The sequence below is a fragment of the Vigna unguiculata genome, chromosome 6, assembly GCF_004118075.2.
Source record: "Vigna unguiculata cultivar IT97K-499-35 chromosome 6, ASM411807v1, whole genome shotgun sequence".
Classification (NCBI taxonomy): domain Eukaryota; kingdom Viridiplantae; phylum Streptophyta; class Magnoliopsida; order Fabales; family Fabaceae; genus Vigna; species Vigna unguiculata.
Window position 1 is genome coordinate 31,090,120 of NC_040284.1, and position 20,574 is coordinate 31,110,693.

Genomic DNA, 20,574 nt, shown 5'->3' on the forward strand with positions numbered 1-20,574 from the left:
ATACAAGATGAACATATTTATTTGTAAAACATGTGTTATATTAGTGAATTTTTATAAGTTTATATGGATATAAACAAATTGTATATAGCTTACCGAAAGCTTTTTATTTTCATGAGATGGACTCAAAAGAACTTAAATAAATTTAAAATTTATTTTCAGATTGAAAGTTAAAAATATCTTAGTAAAGTGACAGTTAATAAGTACATAACTATATAATGTTCAGAAAAGTCTATTGTTTCTTGAAGCATATAAATTTCATTTACTAATTTTTCCTTGGTCGTTACTTTCAAAACTACACCTTCATAGGTAAGTGGCTTGTCCCGTGCAAACATCATGGCACCAATTCTACGGCACTTATTATCCTCCATTACAGTATGAGGCAAATCGGTCCCTATTAGGACAATGTGGAAAGAACATTTAAAGTCAATAATTAATTGGGGAGTTTTTTTTTTTTTCTTTTTTTTCAAAACACTTGAAATGCTCCTTGCTCCCAAAAACAAAACATTATCTTTTCTTGTCTTCTCTAGACTTAAATTTCGATCTCTTCTTTTTCTTGAAATTCTTCTCTTTTTTTTTTATTCGAATGTTGTTATATATTTCTTCAACATATTGATTACTTCTTTTCTATATGTTTATTATTAAGAAAAAAGTTATAATTTATAGACCGAATGTTTTGAATGTAATTTGATTAATCTAACTTCTGATGGAAAATTTATCATTAATGAAATATGAGTTGATTATACAAGAAAATGTATTTCGATATAAATCTTCAAAACTCAATGTTTATATGTATTTCTTTTTCTTACATATCATTCAACTTTCTAATTTTTCATTCAATGTAACACTTTTAATTTATACTTTTCTAACATATCATTTTCATCTAATGTAAGGTCGGCAATTCACCTTGAATTTCTAACCTAAGTTACTAATACCATGTTGTTATGAAAATAAATGTCGCAAAATTTTCTCATAATATTAAAAACAATTACAAGTCTTGTACACGAGGCTGAACATTTACTACTCACACGTAGCTAAGGCTAACTCCTGCTAAAAGTCATAAAGCCTAGGTACTTTGTCTTATAATAGAAGAATGCACTCACACCTCTTACTTCAAAGTGTCTTAAATAATGAGGATGTTTGAAGTTCATTCGTATTTACGAGCAAAGGACGAAGCTTGGTCATTAAATGCTTAGCAGAAAATTTTCGACTTACCAACCAATAGCATGCCTAGATGTCAACTTTTTCTGCCACCCACTTTTAACTTGTGTTGTCACAAAAGTGGTTTTACGAGGTTTTCACAACCAGCCCCTACACCGTGTATTTCATTACATTACATAAATATAGCAACACTCTGATGAAACTTAATTTTTGTGTCAGTAGCCAATATGAATTTTAATATCCAAACTTCCAAAGCACTATCAAATATTTTGGTTCGGATATCTCTAACAATCTTGCTTCTCCTCATTGGCGCTCGGGTTGCCTACAGTTTCCAAAATACAAGTGTTGGCGTGCTCATTGATGTCAATTCAAAGACAGGAAAACAACAGAGAAGGGCCATGCAAATTGCAGCACAAAATTTCAATAATCATTCACAGAACCACAACATAAACCTTTTCTTCCGCGACTCTGGTGGAATTCCATTACAAGCAGCTTCATCTGGTGAGCACTATTTGATGATTAACTTTTCGGTGGTAAACTTCTTTTCACTTTCTTTCACTTAATCACTTAAAAAATATATCGCTTCTTCTGCTTTCCAGCTGAAGAACTGATCATTAAGAAAAAAGTTGAAGTCATTATTGTCACGGGGACATGGCAAGAAGCAACTCTAGTTGCTGATCGTGGAAACAGCGCTCAAATTCCAATTATTTCATTTTCTTCTCCCCCAATAATCCCTCCTGTTTCAATGCAACATCGTTGGCCTTTTCTGATTCAAATGTCAAAAGATCAGGCCGCACAAATAAACTGCATTGCAGATATTATCCATGAGTTCAATTGGCAGAAGGTTATAGCTATATATGAAGACAACCCTTACAGTGGTGATTCTGGAATGTTAAGCCTCTTTTCTGAGGCTCTCCAAAAGGGTGACTCTCAGATGGAGAACTGCTTAGTTCTTCCATCGTTCACTTCTTTATCTGATCCAAAAGGGTTTGTTCTGGACGAATTGCTTAAGCTTTTGCCACTGCAATCTCGTGTTTTTGTTGTTCTTCACGCAACATTCCCTATGATTACCCATTTGTTCAGAGAAGCTAAGAAAATTGGATTGTTGGGGAAAAATTCAGCTTGGATAATGAACGAGGGGGTCACAAGTATGTTAGACTTTGCAAATAAATCTGTTTTATCCTCTATGGAAGGTACTTTAGGAATCAAAACCTATTATTCTACAAGTTCTCTTTCTTATAACCAATTGCAGGAAAATTTCCAACCTGATGAGCATACAAAACCAGGATCAGATGCATTGCAAGCTTATGATAGCGTTACATTAATCACAAAGGCCTTGGAGAGAATGAATGGCAAATCTAGTAATTCAAGGGTGTTGTTGGAAAAATTGTTATCTAGCGATTTCAATGGTTTAAGTGGTAATATAAGCTTCAAAGATGGTCATCTATTCAAAACTCCTGTGTTGAGAGTGATAAACGTGGTTAATAGGGAATGCAAGGAATTAGATTTTTGGACCCCGAAATTGAAGTTTGGTAAATCTCTTAAAATACTGAAAGACAGAGAAACAAAAGGTGATTATGCTACAAATATCTTTCTTGGCCCAGTGGTTTGGCCAGGAGGCCTCACTTCTGCTGATCCTAAGGGATGGAAAATGCCGACTGACGCAGAACCTTTGAAAGTGGCAATTCCTATAAACCCTTTTTTTGAAAATTTTCTGAAAGAAGACCCTCCAAAGAAATATGATGGTTTCTGTATTCGTCTTTTCCTCGAGGCAAGAAAAATTCTGAGTTACAAGTATGGTGACCTTCCCTATGTACTTGAGCCCTTCAATGAATCCTATGATAAGCTTCTACTGAATGTAATAGAAAAGGTAATGATTCTGTATTCATAATCACCCCTCTGAACATAAGGTTATTCTCCTAAGCATGTATTTGCCTTTTTAGTCTCTTCTTGAATATATGCATTGCACACCACAACATAACATTACACCAAAAACAAAGCAAATTGTTTCTTATCTTATTAATTTACCGTTGAATTTGTACAATCCGATACTTGTATTTGCACCAAATTGGCATAGAAAATATCGTTTTTCAAGGAAAAGAAAAACCATACCAAGTTTTTCCTATTGTTCAAATTTCTCAACACAAAATGCTTCCCAGTATTCTTTGAAGTTTAAATTGTGTCCTCCTTTTAGACTTTCGTGATTATTTGTTTCATGACCAATTGAATAACAGAGAACACTTATAGAAAACTGAATAACTGCAGTCCCACCATGCTATTGTTGGAGATGTAACAATACTCGCCAACCGATCAAAGGATGTGTCGTTCACTCTACCATACACTGATTCGAGTTTATCAGTTATATTTCCCATAGAGACTGAAGGGTCAACGTGGTTGTTTATGAAACCCTTTAGCTGGGAAATGTGGCTCGTTACTATTTGCATTCTCATCTACACAGTGTTCACCGTATGGTTCCTGGAGCATGAGTTCAATCCAGATTTTGGTGGTCCATTGGAAAATCAGATCAGCACCACACTATGGTTTGCCTTTTCTTCTCTATTTTTTGCTCATAGTAAGTATAAATATGCAAATAATGAAAACTCTATCACATTCCTTTTAGTTATATATTCAAGGTCAAAACTGATTAGTTTTAAATGTTAGATTTCATAGATTTGTTCTTCAATGTGGCTCAGGGGAGAGAATAAGAAGCAACTCTGCACGAGTAGTAGTTGCTGCATGGCTTTTTCTTGTGTTTGTTCTAACCTCAAGCTACACTGCCAACCTTTCCTCAATGCTAACTGTCAAACGATTTTCACAAAGAGATATTCAGTGGCTAAAGCAAAACAGTTTATCAGTTGGTTGTGAAAACCGCAGTTCCTTTGTAAAGAACTACATGATACATGTGTATGAGTTCCATCCAAATCAAATAATACACGTTGATGGAGAACATGACATTGTAGATAAATTCAAAAGCAAAAAAATGCATGCTCTCTTTCTTGAAAGCCCGTATGAGAGGGTTTTCGTGAACAAGTACCCCAAGGATTACACTGCAATTACAGCTGCCAATAAATTTGGAGGATTTGGCTTTGTAAGTGCTTACAACTACGTATATAAAATGAATATCAAACTTGTTAGACATTGAACTGAAAATTGGTTTTGCTGATATATGCAGGTATTTCAAAAAGGATCTCCCCTGGCTAGAGATTTTTCTGAAGCCATTTTAACACTGGCAGAAAATGGAAAACTAAAACATTTGGAAGAGCGCTGGTTGACTCCTCACTCAAACCGTTCTCCAGAAACTGAGAGCCTGACCCTCCCCAACTTCTGGATTCTCTATGTCATGTGTGCTGTCATATCCACCATCTGCTTGGTGCTGTTTGTCAGCAGCCAAACAGAAGTTGCAGATTACTAGCATGATGTGACATGGTTGAGAAACAACCTTATATCTTAAACACGTCAACATAATTCAATCTCCATGTCTGCTGGTATGGAAAAATATAATCCCAACCTCTGTCATCTGATGTTTTTTCCATAAACATTGTGTTACATGTCTTCTGAGGCTTAATTTCAATGAATTTCACGAAATAACTGACTTACAACTGATGTTTTTCTTCATTGCTCCAAGAGTGGACGTTGAGAAAGCAACATAGTTTTTTGTCTTTGAGAAAAGTTTCATTCCATTGAACCACTATTTTATTGCTTTACAATAAAGGTAGATAAAGGAAATAACAATCCACAACTTACATTTATTATTTTTCATGAAATTTTCCTAGCATAACAATGAGCAACTATAAAGAAAAATGATATTATGAATGGAGAAGGAATGACCAGAACAGAAAAACGGTGAACGGGTAAGTAACTGGTGGTTTAGGTTAAATTATACTTTTAGTCCCCATTTTCGTAACAAAATTTGAATTTGGTCCCTCAATTATTTTTTATCTCAATCTGGTCCCTATTTTGGGAAATTTGAACCAATCAAGTCCTTTCCGTTAGGAGTGAAATAACGGTGTTAAATGGGGTGCCACGTGTCAGCTTTTGGATTTTTAGAATTTTTTTTTTTTATTTTTTGAATTTTTTTTTTTTTATTAATTTTTTTAAAATTTTAAAAAAAATTAAAATTTTGCCACGTGTCAAGTGGACATAATGCCACAGCAGTGACAATGCCACGTGTCACTATGTGGGAGTTGTCATTCTCTCATTCTCAATTTGGTCCCTCTATTTTATTTTTTGTCTCAATTTAGTCTCAATTTTTATAAAAATTATGCAATTTCGTCCCCCTCCAAATTGAAACCAAATTTAATTTCTATACAAATAGGCACAAATATTTCTATCAAAATTGATATTTCAAGTAAATATTTTTAACAAGATTAAGTTTATTTTAATTTATATTTTACGTTAAACTTTATTTAAAATTGTTTTAAAGTTGTTAATAGAAAATAATATTAATAAAAAAAATTCATAAATTATATTGATATTTTATTACATTATACTTTAATATTGTTTTTTATTTGAATTTATATTTTAAATAATTGCATATTTTTAAAATGTGTAAAATTCAATAATTTCTATACAAATATTTTAGTTAGTATAAAAATAACAATTATATAATTTAAGAAAAATTAACTAGTTTATGTAACAATAAAAAACAAATAAATTTAAAATTTGAAAACAATTTTAAATAAAATTTAATGTGAAACAAATTTAAAGAAACTTGGTTTTATTGAAAATATATAATAAAAATATCAATTTGAATAAAAAAATCATTTAATAAAAATATTTGTATAACATTTTATAATTTTTGTTTTAATTTGGAGGGGACGAAATTGTATAATTTTTACAAAAATTGGGACTAAATTGAGACAAAAAATAAAATAGAGGGACCAAATTGAGAATGAGAAAATGACACTTCCCAAATAGTGACACGTGGCACTGTCACTGCCATGTGGCACGATGTCAGCTTGACACGTGGCAAAATTTTAATTTTTTTAAAAATTTTAAAAAAATTCAAAAAAAATAAAAAAAAATTCAAAAAAAAAATTCAAAAAAAAAATAAAAAAATTCAAAAAATCCAGAAGATGACACGTGGTACCCCATTTAACACCGTTACTCCACCACTAACGGAAAGGACTTGATTGGGTCAAATTTCTCAAAATAAGGACCAGATTGAGATAAAAATTAATTGAGGGACCAAATTCAAATTTTGCTACGAAAATGGGGACTAAAAATATAATTTAATCGGTGGTTTATTACAAGTTTGATTACAAAAACTGACATAGAAACCAGTGTCCTAGTCTTCTTTAATAACTTCCAGCTAGGGGTGGCAATGCGGGCTGGGCCGGCCCGTTTAGGCCCTCACAACGCGGGCTGGCCTGTCCCGCCCCGTATACTTTATACGGGCTGAAAATAGTGGCCCGCCCCGCATACTCTTTGGCCCGCGGGTCTGCGGACCGGCCCGCTTTTTTTTATAATTTTTATGATAAAACTTTCAATGTTTAAAAATTGGGAAATTTTAAGAAGTTCACAAAATTAAGTAAAGACTTTGGGGAATTAGATGATAAATTGATAATTCAAGATATTCATATTCATCATATTCATACTATAACATACACAATGTATTCTTTAAATTTTAGCACATTAAAAATTACATAATACTTGTCTTTTCCAGTTATACAAGAATTTGAAACGTTAATGCAAGAGTCCATAAAGGAAGTAATTAATATACACAAGTGCAAGTTTTTTTTTTTAATTTTATGCGGACTTGCGGGCTGGCCCGCACGGGCTGCGGGCTTATGCGGGCCTGCTGGCTCACTACCCTGGCCTGCCCCGTGTTTTTTCTGCAGACCCGCGAGCCAGGCCCTAATTGCCATCCCTACTTCCAGCTAGTTAGAAAGCCAGAAAATTTGCTTACTTACTTTCTCCTCCACAAGAAATTGATAATTTTTGAACACGATATTATATTTTTTTCAATAAAATATTTATTTTTGCCCTTTATTCATTACTATTGTACATTTTATTAATAAATAATTTAAATATAATCAACAATGAGTATAAACGTGTTACATTAATAGTGTTATTTTAAAATTCAGTAAACTTAACAAAATTAATAATTTTTGTTAGTCTCGGTATGAATAATGTTTTTGTATTAAAGACAAAGAACGAATATCTCTAATATTTTACAAAGTAAAAGATTTTTTTTTTGTATAATACATAATTTTATGGTAAAAAAAAGTTAATATACTTAAGTATTTATATGGTTTCTCTTTAGTTATTTTTATATTTTAATAATATTTTATGAGAAATAACTATTAAAGGAATTACAAAAATGTATAAAAAGGTCAACAGATACACGAGGTAATAGTTATTTTGTAAAATATGTATATTTTCCTTAAGCACGCTCCCATTACAATGTAATGACATAAATGACTTTTAAAATTTTGAAATATACAACTTAAAATATATTAAAAGGTTTTTGAATTACGTATTCTGAAAGAGGGAAAACGTATATTTTGAAATGAAAATTCCAAAATAAGTTATTTGAATTTTTTTTAACATTAATTATTCTGTAATATTCTATAATATTTTTATTTTAAAGTCATATTTGTAAAATAATTCAAAATGTTTATATACGTGAAACATGAAATTTAAAATCTTTGAACATGTTTTCCATAAGCTTGTTTTCCAAAAGCATGTCTTAAATGTTATAGTTTAGTTCAGTGTAAATTGTAACAGAAGTTGATATCAGTGTGAATAACAACAATCTAACGTTCAAGATTTTCTCTTATCAAATTCTATTTCAGTTTATTGGCTTGATAAGATAGCTACATGCACTTTTTTTTTTTCTAATAGGTTAAAAAAATAGTTTTAAATATAAAAGCATTAAAATGACAAATAATAATGCTACAAAAGATAAACATAAATGCTTTCAGAAGCCCGTACCCAACTTTTCACTAATCTCTAGTGGTAGAAACAATCTTTCCTTCTGTTTTAAATTATTCTAAAAATGTTAGTTTAGTAACAAAAAAAATGTATTAGAGTTTTTGAGAATAATGAATTTAAAATAATTATAAGATACAAGATTGAGTGGATTTAATTTATTTAAAAAATCATATAGTTTTTATTCTGTAGGTACTATAACAAAGTCCATTGCGAAAGTCCACGGAACAGAAGATGCTAAAAACACAAGGCTGATATTGCAGCAGAATCATTGCCACACATATGTTTTAATATTTCAATTTGAGTTATATATATATATATATATATATATATATATATATATATATATATATATATTGTAATATTTTATATTACCTCTGACTATTCATATTTGTAGCAGTTACGTTGACTAACATAAATTTCCATAAACTTGCATCGAACAGAGTCCAAATCTTATTATGTCGTACTCTAAATGTTAAATGCTAAATGCTCATTTTTCCCTTCTGTTTAGGCGAAGACCGACTTGTGATTTGCTTGGTGTGTCTGTTTTGTGGTTCAGGTAACTTTGCTCTTGTTATCCACATGTCGTAGGTCCCATCCAACTTACTTCTTCCAAGAAATGTCTTTTGCCAAATTTTACATTTCATGTTTCTCCGAAAATCAGAACAACTTCTCAACTTCTTGTACTTTTCTACGAGTCTACTCTTGTAAACTAGTGGATATGAATGTTCTGTCGGTATCTGTGTGGAGTGTATATGACGCCTTGATTCAAAATCAAGAATTCCTGCGTGCTCCGTCCAATCCTGAACATCGAAACCTTAAGAGCACACTTTCTTCGAAAGTTTGTTTACAGGCTAAATCAATCACGTACAATAACTTACGTGACAAGAATTGTCTAAACCTTACAGACACCACATTACTCATACTGATATATAGTATCATTCTTTTCTCTTTTATTATTATCATCTAGAAAAAAACATGATATCTAACTATAATCCACCAAAAGACAACTCTAGCAATTCAAGAAGTCAAACACCACTAGCACGTGTTTCACTAATGTTTCATTACCTTGTGTGTATGTAAGTACCTTTGTTATCTCACATGTTAGGACGAAAGAGTGTTGGGCATGATTGAAGTGCTGATTTACATTTGAAAAGGAAGTAATTTAACTACAAAACTAATCCTATATTCGATATGCAACTTCTGCTTGCTGCTACATGGTATTGAAACAAACTTTTCCTTTCAATTTACTTTGTATCAAGATTGTCGGTAAAAAAGTAGATTTTAAACCAAATTTAATCTTATAAAATCAGTTTATAAAGTTACATTTATTTATATATTATAAGTTAGCTTATCTCTAGTGGATGTGATTTGTCTAAATCCAAAACTAATCCTATCTACAAGCTAGTCCTACTCACCATTTCTTCCACGCAAGTTGGAACTACAAGAATATTCCTTCCTTATTTTGGTGACAAGATTCTCTGTTCTGTCTTTATGTATGGAGTCAACATCTCCGTAACTGACAAAAATTCAAGTTCCACGTCCCCACCAGAATTCTTAGCATCCAAGTACTAATAATTTCGCTTTTACTGCCTTCTTTTCCTCGAATTTTCACTTATATATATATGTAATAAGACCGAGGCAACCTACACTCCCAAATTTTTCAGCTAAAGGTTAATATATCATGTGAGCAAAACATACAGAAGCAAAATGCATTTCCTTTCAACTAATCCTCAAGCACTAACAATGACTTTGATCTTCTTTTATGTACTCATCTACCTTGTTCTTATTAATGGCTACTAAGATGAAGCTACAAATACAGACAACCAAGTTATATCTGTTGGGGCAATCATTGATGTGAATTCTCGCATTGGGAAAGAACAGCAAGTCGCCATGGACATTGCAGCTCGAAGTTACAATACCACTTCAAAGACCTACAAGTTGGCTCTCTATTTTCGGAACTCCTCCGAGGATCCCCTTAGAGCTATCACTCTTGGTTAGTATATCTAGCATTGGCCAAGTAAAAATTTCAACTTTATATGCCTTCGGGTAAACTTTTTCAAAGGGAAAACTGTATTTTAGATTCTTCAAGATTCGATCAAAAATTTTTTCAGTCTTTTTCTATTTTAAAATTGGTGATTTTAGTCTCTATTTATAAAAGGTGGTGGGTTTTGTTTCTGATCCTGTGTTCTTCATTTTGACTTAACCAAGGACAAAAGCCATCATGTTTTGGAAATGTGAGAACCAAAATGATTATTATTAGAATGTAGGAACTAAAATAGGTTTTGACGAGATTTAAAAACATAGCTTGCCCTTCCTTGCATATGTTCACTGAAGAATTGGAGACCCTTTCTTGCAGCTGAAGAGATGATTGATAAGCAAAAGGTGCAAGTGATTATTGGGATGCACAGATGGTCAGAAGCAGCTCTAGTGGCTAAAATAGGAAGCCGAGCTCAAGTTCCTATCATAGCATTTGCAGAACCCACCATTACACCGACCTTGATGACTAATCGGTGGCCTTTTTTGGTGAGAATGACTAAGAGTGGTTTATCATATATCAAATGCATTGCAGATATAGTGAAAGCTTTTGGTTGGCAGAGAGTAGTAGCTATCTATGAAGATGATGCATATGGAGGTGATTATGGCATGCTAGCACTGTTATCTGAGGCCCTCCGGGATGTGAGTTCATCGATTGATTATCACTTAGTTCTTCCACCTATTTCTTCTCTGCATGAACCAGGAGGGTTTATACGTGAAAAGCTGAAGTTGTTGCAAACCCAATCTCGCGTTTTCATTGTGCTGCAATCTTCATTAGAAATGGCTATCCATTTGTTTAAAGAAGCCTCAAAAATGGGACTCGTGGACAAAGAATCAGTTTGGATACTTCCAGAGAGCATAACAAATGTGCTGGACTCTGTCAACAAGTCTGCTATTTTCTATATGGATGGAGCTTTAGGAATCAAAACGTACTACTCCGAAATAAGCACCGAGTACCAACATTTTGAGGCTGAATTCCGGAGAACATTTTGGTCCAAGAATGTCGAGGAAGATAACCGCGACCCGGGATTTTATGCATCGCAAGCATATGATAGCATTAAAATTGTGACCCAGGCAGTGGACAGAATGACCAGTAGAAACACTAGGAGCCCAAAGAATTTACTTGGAGAAATACTGCGTAGCAGTTTTCTTGGTTTAAGCGGTCATATTCAGTTTGAAGATGGGAAACTCCAGCAGACTTCTATTTTAAGGATGGTAAATGTGGCCGGGAAGAGTTACAAAGAACTATGCTTTTGGAGTGAACAATATGGGTTCACCAAAAACCTCCCTACAGGAAAAGATGGACATTCTGGTGCTGGTAATACAGAATGTTTCAGTGTTGTTCGGTGGCCTGGGAATCTGAAAAGGGATCCAAAAGGCTGGAATATGCCTACTCAACAAAATCCAATGAAAATTGCAGTCCGAAGCAGAACCTCTTTTTCCAAGTTTGTCAAGGTTGATTATTATCATAAGGGTGATCCTGCAACATATAGTGGATTTTGTATCGATATTTTTGAGAGTGTGCACGACCTTTTGGGGTATGACTTGCCATACAAGTATTATCCTATTGATGGAACCTATAATGATTTGGTTCAGCTTGTCTATAACAAGGTATCAAATTCTTTCCATTTTTCCACACTCCGATAGACTGGCTAACATTTTTCTTTCATCATCTCTAATTTTCACCTTTTCTTTGAAGTGAAATTGTTATCATTTTGTAAGATATCATATTGCTCCCATTTGGCTAAACTGCATTTCAACCACCGAAAATTTGTTTGGTTGTCATAATTATAATTTGTACCAAATACTACTTCGTTATTTTAAATTTAGAGTATCATTTCGTCCCTGCTTTATTGATTTGTACTACTTTTTTTTGTTGTCTTGTGGTTAAATAATGATGGAAGAGTTACGATGCCGTAGTTGGGGACATGACCATACTAGAAGAAAGAATGCAGTATGTGGATTTTACAGTGCCATATGCAGAATCAGGATTGACAATGGTAGTTCCATCAAAGTCTAAAGACTCAGCATGGATGTTCACAAAGCCCTTTACCTGGGAACTGTGGATGGTTACAGGTGCCCTTTTGATTTACACAATGTTAGCAGTTTGGTACCTTGAGAGAGAATCCAATCCTGAGTTTCATGGCAATTGGGGGAGCCAAATCAGCACCGCTCTTTGGTTTACTTTCTCCTCTTTGTTTTTCGCTCATAGTGAGTATCAACCTTTCAATAGAATTATGCAAAGCATGAGAAGCAGTAATGTGAGTTAAACTTAATTAATGGTGATTTTCGTGATGCAGGGGAAAAAATGCATAGCAACTTAACTCGCATGGTGCTGGTCTCATGGCTCTTGCTAGTGCTGATCCTTAACTCCAGCTACACTGCTAGCCTTTCTTCAATGCTCACGGTTAAAAAACTGGAACTGAATGTCACAGATATTCAGTGGTTGAAGAGGAACAACATGACAATTGGTTGCGATGGTGACTCATTTGTTAGGTCGTTCCTAGAGAAAGTAGAAGGGTTGCCGCCAGGGAACATAATAAATATCACTGATGAATACACGTATGATGATTTTTTTCAAAATAACAGCATAGCAGCTGCCTTTCTTGAACTCCCATACGAAAAGGTATTCATTACTGAATACTGCAACAGATACACCGGTTCCACTCCCAGAACCAGATTTGGAGGACTGGGCTTTGTAAGTGATAATACTATTTCAGATGTAATTTTTCTTTTATGGATGTCTGGTATCAGTGTTCCAGTTATGACAGTTTTCAAATAACTTATCACAGATGTTCCAGAAAGGGTCGCCAGTGGCCAGAGACGTGTCAAAAGCTATATTACATCTGTCAGAAAAGGCAGAGCTGAAGAGGTTGGAAGAGAAGTGGATGATTAGCTCCAGCAAGTGCTCCAACACGACCTCCGACACCAGCAATACAGAAAGTTTGAAGCTGAGAAGTTTGTGGATTTTATATGTCATCTCTGGGGCTACTTCCACCATTTGTGTGCTACTATCAACCATCCAGTGTCTGGTAAAATCCTGTCAGCAATGCCAACGCGTAGCACCAGAAGGCAATGACACCCCAAATGATCAAAATGCGTGGGAAAAGGTGATTGCACATGTAAAGCACATCTTTAACAAAAAGATCAATAATTCAAGAGCGACACGCACACAGGTTGTGACTGATTTTCTTCCCGACAGGGTCACGAGAGCATGACCTGTTCTCCAGTACCTGAAAATTCAATGCTCACTTCTCCATCACCGGAGTTACACATGACAACACAGACATACGAATCACCAACACTTCAAGTAGTTGCTTTTTCTTTTACTCTTAAACTTTTGCTGTTAGAAAAACTTATGTAAGTGCCTCGTGAATTGGCCACATGTCAATCAACCTTATGTAAATACACTTTTCACGAATAACAACTTGAATAGTTGATAATCGGCTCTGTTAGGTTTATATTGGGAAAATATAGACCTAAGTCCAACAACATAAAATACTTATTTTCAATCCAAAAAGTTAAAATAATGGGTTTATGAGTCTTTATCCTTATATAGAACCAAAACTTTAAGATAATAGGTTCATGAGTCTTTATTTTTATATATTGTTCTACTTTCTCATTTCTAACGAAATACATTTAAATCCTTTATAATCTTTTCCTCAAGAATAAATCCTTTTGGTACGCTCCCCCTGCATTTCCAATTACGAATACCTTTTTTCTGCTGTTCTTCTTTAACGAGACACCGAAATCCTAAACCCTTACAGAAAGACTTTTAATATAGAGAACTGCATTTGTCCGAACCCATTTTAACTATGGACTCTTTAGAAAGAGGAAATTTCAATGAGATAAAAAGAATTGTTCAACAAGCTGCATTGACAGTTAGTCTAATGTAGCCATAGTTACGAACGTCATCAATATATGAAACATACGTTCACTGCCGGAGTTTCTTTTCAGCCCTGTTCCTCTCACCAGATCTATTATTTTCGATTTTTTTTTTCTTTGAAAGAAGAATTAAATGTTATTGTTGTTAGTAATTAAATGAAATATAATTGTTCTAAGATCTATTATTTTCGAAAAAAAAAATCTATAAAACAGAGTTAGTTGCTAGTATTAGTAGTAACTAAATAAAATATAATTATTCTATATTATTTGTTTATGTACAAAATAAAAGTACTCCAAGAAAATTCATTCAAACTATTTTATAATTGATAGAAAATAAATTTTTGTATATAAAAATCAGACATTAAAATTAAACTTAATTTAAATATATTATTTTAGTTTCAAAATTATTAATTAAGATACTCCATTACATAGATACTACCGTTCCCAGAGATAAAAAGACTAAATTTCATAGTATCAAACATTATAAATTTTGTAAAATTGGACTAAATATTGAAAACAAATACTCGTAATGAGAAGGGAAAAATATTTAAGCATAGGAAAAAATTAACCCAACAAATCAAGTATAGATAAAAGATGGAACTGCAATTGGTGTGGCCGTTTAGGTGTAGGGTTCCACGTGTGGGAGCAGGAGGCGTAAGCAGAGGAATACGAATTGGGAGTGCCAGAGTGAGAAGAAAAACAGTGACGGCAATGCGAGCGGTGGTTCAGCGCGTGGCCTCTGCCTCCGTCGAGGTCGAAGGTCGCATCGTCTCCGAGATTGGCCCCGGCCTTCTCGTCCTCGTCGGAATCCACGACACCGATTCCGACGCGGACGCCGATTACATGTCATCTTCATTTCTTGGCCTCTTTCATTCCAATTTCAAATTCCCGTTACTCAAATTAGTTTGCTCTTTTAACAGATGCCGAAAGGTCTTGAATATGAGGCTGTTCCCAAATGAAAATTCGGGTAAAGCGTGGGACCACAGCGTAATGCAGAAAAATTATCAGGTTTTGTTGGGTGAGTGAGTGATCAGTGCTAGCATTTTCAATCTGAGTTATGGAATGTAAAAATTTACTTATTTATTTCTTGACTAATAATTTATTTATTGATTTTATCTTTTTAACAGTGAGTCAGTTTACGTTGTATGGATTCTTGAAGGGTAACAAGCCGGATTTTCACGTTGCGATGGCGCCTCAGAGAGCCAAACCATTTTATGCCTCTTTGGTTGACAGGTTTAGAAGCGCCTATAATTCAGACGCAATCAAAGGTATGGTATCTATACGTTTCATGTAACTTTCTCTTCTCCTTCTGTAATACATATGATGGTTTATGGAATTTAATTTCCTTCATTTTGAACAATTTTAGTTGGGTAATTAATTAAAACTAATTGTTAAAATGACTTTTACTTTCTATTTGAACAGAGGAAAGAAAATGCGATTTCTTCTTGTAGAAAGAAAATAGGAAAAGAATTGAGTGAAAATATAATTGCGAAGTTGTGTGGTTGGAAAAATAAAGAGAGAGAAAAATATATATTTATTTAAAAATTGCTTTAATCCTTTTTGCAGTTTTTCTAAATAATTGTTATGTGTAATTGATAATGGTAATTCTTAAAGGATTATACTAACAACATATGCATAACATACATGGCTTGTAAATACATGTCACATTATCAATTTTCCCTTCATAAGGTGATGATATACTTGTATCATTCTTCTTCTTTTTTAATATGTCAAGGGTTTTTTAAATAAAATTTATATAATAATATCTACACTGCAAGAGTTTTATAAGGATTTTATTCTAGTTGAAATAGATCTTATTAGGTAAGATCACTTTTAAGCAATTGACATTGTATTTTTATGAATTTTATTTCAATTGAAAGAGCTTATAAAAATTTACGTCCAGGGCACTTTAGGGAATGAATCATGAATGTCAACAAACAGAATACTTTTTTCTACTTTCAACTAATTTTGCCGACGAAGTTCTACGCTATTTGTTCAATTTTTTTTATAGATTTAATGTGCATTCAAAACATAGATGCATTACCATACCCAAACAATTATCTTCTTGCTATTCACTCTCATTCGTTGTTTTGTCTCATCTTTCAGTGATAAATTGAAATAGCTATTAATTTTTTTTCCATTCATATATTAAATATACAGGTTACGACTTTTAAGTATTTAATGTAATTAGAACTTAATATATCATGCTGTAGAATTTACAATAGTACATATAGTGAGCTGGATTGAAATGTCGTACACGTTTTCCTCCGCAAAGATTCAGGCTATTTATGAACTTGCCATAAATTATCTTAACTTTTCCCTCTTCCATGACGAAGCAGAGGAACTAATATTAACAGGTTGCGTATTGGTCATCAAAGACGAATTACAGTAGAATCTTTTCGTGCACTCATTAAATGAAGTTATTGTTAATTCAGAAATTTGTTTGACATGCAATGTCCAATTCCCTCATTCATTCTTATCATCGTTATAACAGTCGAGTCTTTATACTGATGGCTAATTAAATCATAGTAAAACATAATTTTCTGAATACCTAAGATCATGCTGGCTGTTCAATATTCTTCCCTTGGTCTAATAATTAGCTTCTTTATGTATGTGACTTGTCAATGCTGAAATCCTAGGAGTTTTAGTTGTATTTGTTGCTCTGTATTTATTCATACAAGATCTGGTGAAACCCTATCTTAAGCTCCTTTCAATTTGAAATGCAGATGGTGTATTTGGAGCAATGATGAAGGTAAAACATATGCCACTCAATCCCCGTGCAGGTCTCTTAGTTGCGTGACAATTTGTAATGATGCCTGTGTTAACAATCCTCTGACTTGTAATGGGGAGCAGGTAAATTTGGTTAACGATGGACCAGTCACCATGCAGCTTGATTCACAAACATCCAAGTAAGTTGATGATGTTACTTTAATTCTGAAGCTGAGATGTTGTTTCTCCTTTTTGTTATAAGAATTTCATTAACAATTCATATAATCCAGGAATACCGTTGATGCAACAGAGTCTTAATCAGTGGCTGATCTGGCTTTACGAAATTGAGGTTGAATTAATGATCAAATTGTAAGGCATTATATTGTTGTTCATTCTAGTTGAAGTTTTGTCTCCCCCAATGCAGTGATCCCATTTTGTAACACTGCTTAGTTTAAACAATGGCTTATAGTTCGATTGTTCCTGTCCCTTCTGCCTTAAAGAATCATTTTTGGACAAAACAAACTAATACTATATCAGATGACTGCTAATCGGTTACCTAGATCCAGTGGCCATATGCCAAGGGTCTATTTGGATACTAAGCCGAAGGGTTTTTTTAGAGTTTTTTTTATTATTAAAAAGAGTTTTTTTAAATAGAATAATTATAAAAAACATTTCTAGGTATCCAAATAAGCTCATGATTTATCTACTTCCACCAAAACTATTGTCGAAGGCCTCCCCTCACCAAAACTATTGCAAATAAGATTCCTTCTACTTTCCATAGATGAATTTATTGCATGATCAATGCGATATCTTACTATTAAATCTTCATGTAATTGTTTTTGCTATTTTAAAGAAAATGCTAAATAAGAAGAAATATTTAATGTCCTGTGAAAATGTAAAAGGATTTCAGCATTAGGAGGATTATGAGAAAAATGTGTCAAATAGGATTTGGAATTGTTTCCTTGTATTACAATTAATTAACAAAAGTAAGCATTTCTTTCAAATAAGTCGAATTAAATAATAACTAATTGGATGGTAAAACTTGATGATTAAAATCACACGATCGAAATTAAAGGAGCTTAATTATAATAAAACTCATTTTATTTTTTAAAATGGACAAAAAAAAAGGAATAACGAGAAAATTGTTTTTGAACTAGAACTGACGGGGTTTTCAACATTTTTTGCTGTGATTACTTATTAGTTCGTTGCACCTAATCTCCGACAAGTTTTAGACCTAGACTTTATTAATATAGCACCTCTTCAGAGGGAAGATGTGACCTACAGGGAAACAGTTTCCAATTTCAACGTCACAATTGTTAATGCTCATATTTTTCTTAGAAACCATAGTTGGAAACAATCGGATACGGTAATGGCTTAATTTGTGTTTTCGATTTTAGCATATAAATAAACTAGAAGACTTTTATAAAAAAAAAATTGATAAAAAGGTTAGAATTTAAGCTATTCAAAAAGTCTTTTAAGTGTAATGAGTGGTTTATTTAATTATTTATAAATAGTATTGTTTTTACTATTATTAACTTATACTAAGTATTATGATTTATTTAAAATATGGCTCTGACTACTAAGTTGATCTATATACAAAAATAAACTTTTAATGAATGAATTTATTTCTTGTTTTAAAGTTATATTTTTAAATAAGATATTGTTCATGTTATATAATAAGCGTATAATTATATAAGGACAAATATTAATTAATCAAGAAGATAAAAGATTTTGTAATTTATATTCTCTCAAATTGATGTAGTTAATGAAGAGTGAGAATTTGCTAAGAAGAAAGTGATAGTGTGAATGAAGAATAGTCTTCCCAATCCCACCAATATTTGCAACTTGAAACTGAATATTGATGTAAGAGATTGATATAACATGATATCATACCAGTTTGGCTCCACTATTTCTCCTTTTGTTCAATTTTTTTTTTACATAATTTTCGTGGTCAAACTTGTTATTCTCCGCTTGTATATCAGTGCTTACAGGAAAGTTTGTCGAAGATCATATAATATATGCATTATAAAGTAATAAAAGTGAAAATATTGACGAAATTTAAAACAAAAATGAATAGTTGTGTTATAATTATTTTATTTATTTATATATTTAAGGAATCAAATTTGTTTTAATAGATAATAAAAAATATCTTTTAAAGAAGTATCAGCGAATAATGAGGCGGCTACTGAATTACGTTGAACAAGTTGGCTGTGATATCTAAATTTTTGGTGTTAAAAATAGAAAAGAAAAGGTGTGTGAATGAATAGCAGAGAGGGACATCCCAACAAGAAGTAAGAAAAATTAATATTGCAAAATGAATTTGTGTGCAGAAATAGAGTTGTGCAGAGTGAAGTTGTTGAACAAACTGAGAATGATTTGGTGTGTGTGAGCTGGAGATGGTGGTGCCTGGTCTGTGCCTTCAGAGGGACCCTCTTCCATGTGAAACTCTTTCATTAACTTCATAAATTCTCATGTTTGGTGCAACCTCTCACAATTCTCACACAACCACTTTAATGTTTTCTTCACTCAGTTTTTCATAATCTCTCATGGAACACTATGCTTCTTTTTCCCTCCCTATTTCTTTCACTTCTATAACTCTTTATTTGTCTTTAGTAAAACAATTATGACATTTTGGTTTTAATAACTAATCTAGTTGGTCAATCTTACAGTCTAATTATATTATATTCTATATATTTAAAAGTATTTATTTCTCATGTATTATCAATAATATTCTATAAATAATATATGTGCTAAACCTTTTTTTTATATATAGTTTTAATATTTTGATTACAGTGTAAATTTTGTCTTTTATAATCGCATTAATATAAAAATCATTGTCAAGTTGAACTCTTCTACCTTTTCTTGTTCATTTCAAAATTTCAATGGATGATTAGTAGCTTTCTAAAATGTTGACTATAGGGCAATTACAGGCATGAATATAAAATACTTTGGGAGAAAATTTTATTCAAAAAATATAAAATAATTTTCCATTGCCGGGACTTGAACCCGGGTCTTTCGGGTGAGAGCCGAATATCCTGACCAACTAGACTACAATGGATTTTTTATTATATATTTACTTGTCAAAACTAATAAATATTTGACAATTTTTTGCATTCATTACTTTAAGAATTTTTCTACTTTTTTACTTTCCGAATTAGTACTTTCATAAAATTAATTATTTTAATTGACAATACTATTTTAAAGAATAATAAAATGAATTATTTTTATTGTTATGAGTAGCTTCTTTGAAAGTATTTTATACCAAGACAAATTGGAAAAAACTATTTTAATCTTTGAATATAGATAAACACTTGTACAACTTACCTAAATCACTGATTTAATTATAGAAATTTAGTACCACTTAATTTTATACGTTTCCATTTCGATAACACCTAAGTTAAAGTTTGTATAAAAAGGACTATCGAATAGTTTCAACTTTTCTAAAAGAAGTAACTTTTATTTATAAAAAATGAACACAAATATTACGAATGTAGCAATTAACTAAACCATATTCTACCAGAAAATGGATTTTTCATCTTATTGTGAAACAATGTGCTAAAAAAGCTCATTTTTAATAAAATAAAATAATTACTTTTAGTAATATATTTTTTATTCACAAAAAGATTGGCTTTAGCCGTTTATTTAAAATATATAATTCAGTTAAAACTAGTTGTGAGAGTTACATATTTTGGGACAGACACCTTTCTTTGTAAATTCTTTTGTTATAAATCAAATTTATTCAAATTTAACTCCATTCGAACAAACATAAAGTTGGTTGTTAGTTGCAACATTGATGTTCAATTCTATAAGTACATAGATATTTCTGTAAAAGAAAACTACTCAGTACAATTA

At 32.3% G+C, this 20,574-nt stretch overlaps 3 protein-coding genes and 1 non-coding gene across 4 annotated transcripts; 3 read left to right on the forward strand and 1 right to left on the reverse strand.

Annotated features, from left to right (window-relative positions):
* Positions 1-1,385: 1,385 nt before the first annotated feature.
* LOC114188616 (glutamate receptor 2.7-like) lies at positions 1,386-4,570 on the forward strand. The gene is made up of 5 exons (XM_028077185.1): positions 1,386-1,659; positions 1,758-3,028; positions 3,424-3,730; positions 3,852-4,246; positions 4,331-4,570. The coding sequence occupies exons 1-5, from the start codon at positions 1,386-1,388 to the stop codon at positions 4,568-4,570; spliced, it is 2,487 nt and encodes an 828-aa protein (XP_027932986.1).
* A 5,203-nt stretch (positions 4,571-9,773) lies between these two features.
* LOC114189001 (glutamate receptor 2.7-like) lies at positions 9,774-13,565 on the forward strand. Its single transcript, XM_028077695.1, has 5 exons — positions 9,774-10,087; positions 10,451-11,739; positions 12,033-12,339; positions 12,429-12,826; positions 12,921-13,565. Exons 1-5 carry the CDS (start codon positions 9,985-9,987, stop codon positions 13,344-13,346), a joined length of 2,523 nt encoding a protein of 840 aa, XP_027933496.1. The 5' UTR covers positions 9,774-9,984; the 3' UTR covers positions 13,347-13,565.
* Positions 13,566-14,565: 1,000 nt separating this feature from the next.
* On the forward strand, positions 14,566-17,281 carry LOC114188735 (D-aminoacyl-tRNA deacylase). The gene is made up of 6 exons (XM_028077366.1): positions 14,566-14,858; positions 14,934-15,031; positions 15,141-15,281; positions 16,740-16,765; positions 16,867-16,922; positions 17,013-17,281. The coding sequence occupies exons 1-6, from the start codon at positions 14,608-14,610 to the stop codon at positions 17,038-17,040; spliced, it is 600 nt and encodes a 199-aa protein (XP_027933167.1). The 5' UTR covers positions 14,566-14,607; the 3' UTR covers positions 17,041-17,281.
* A 2,426-nt stretch (positions 17,282-19,707) lies between these two features.
* Positions 19,708-19,780, reverse strand: TRNAE-CUC. Its single transcript has one exon. It is a non-coding gene; the product is annotated as a tRNA-Glu (tRNA).
* Between the last annotated feature and the right edge of the window lie 794 nt (positions 19,781-20,574).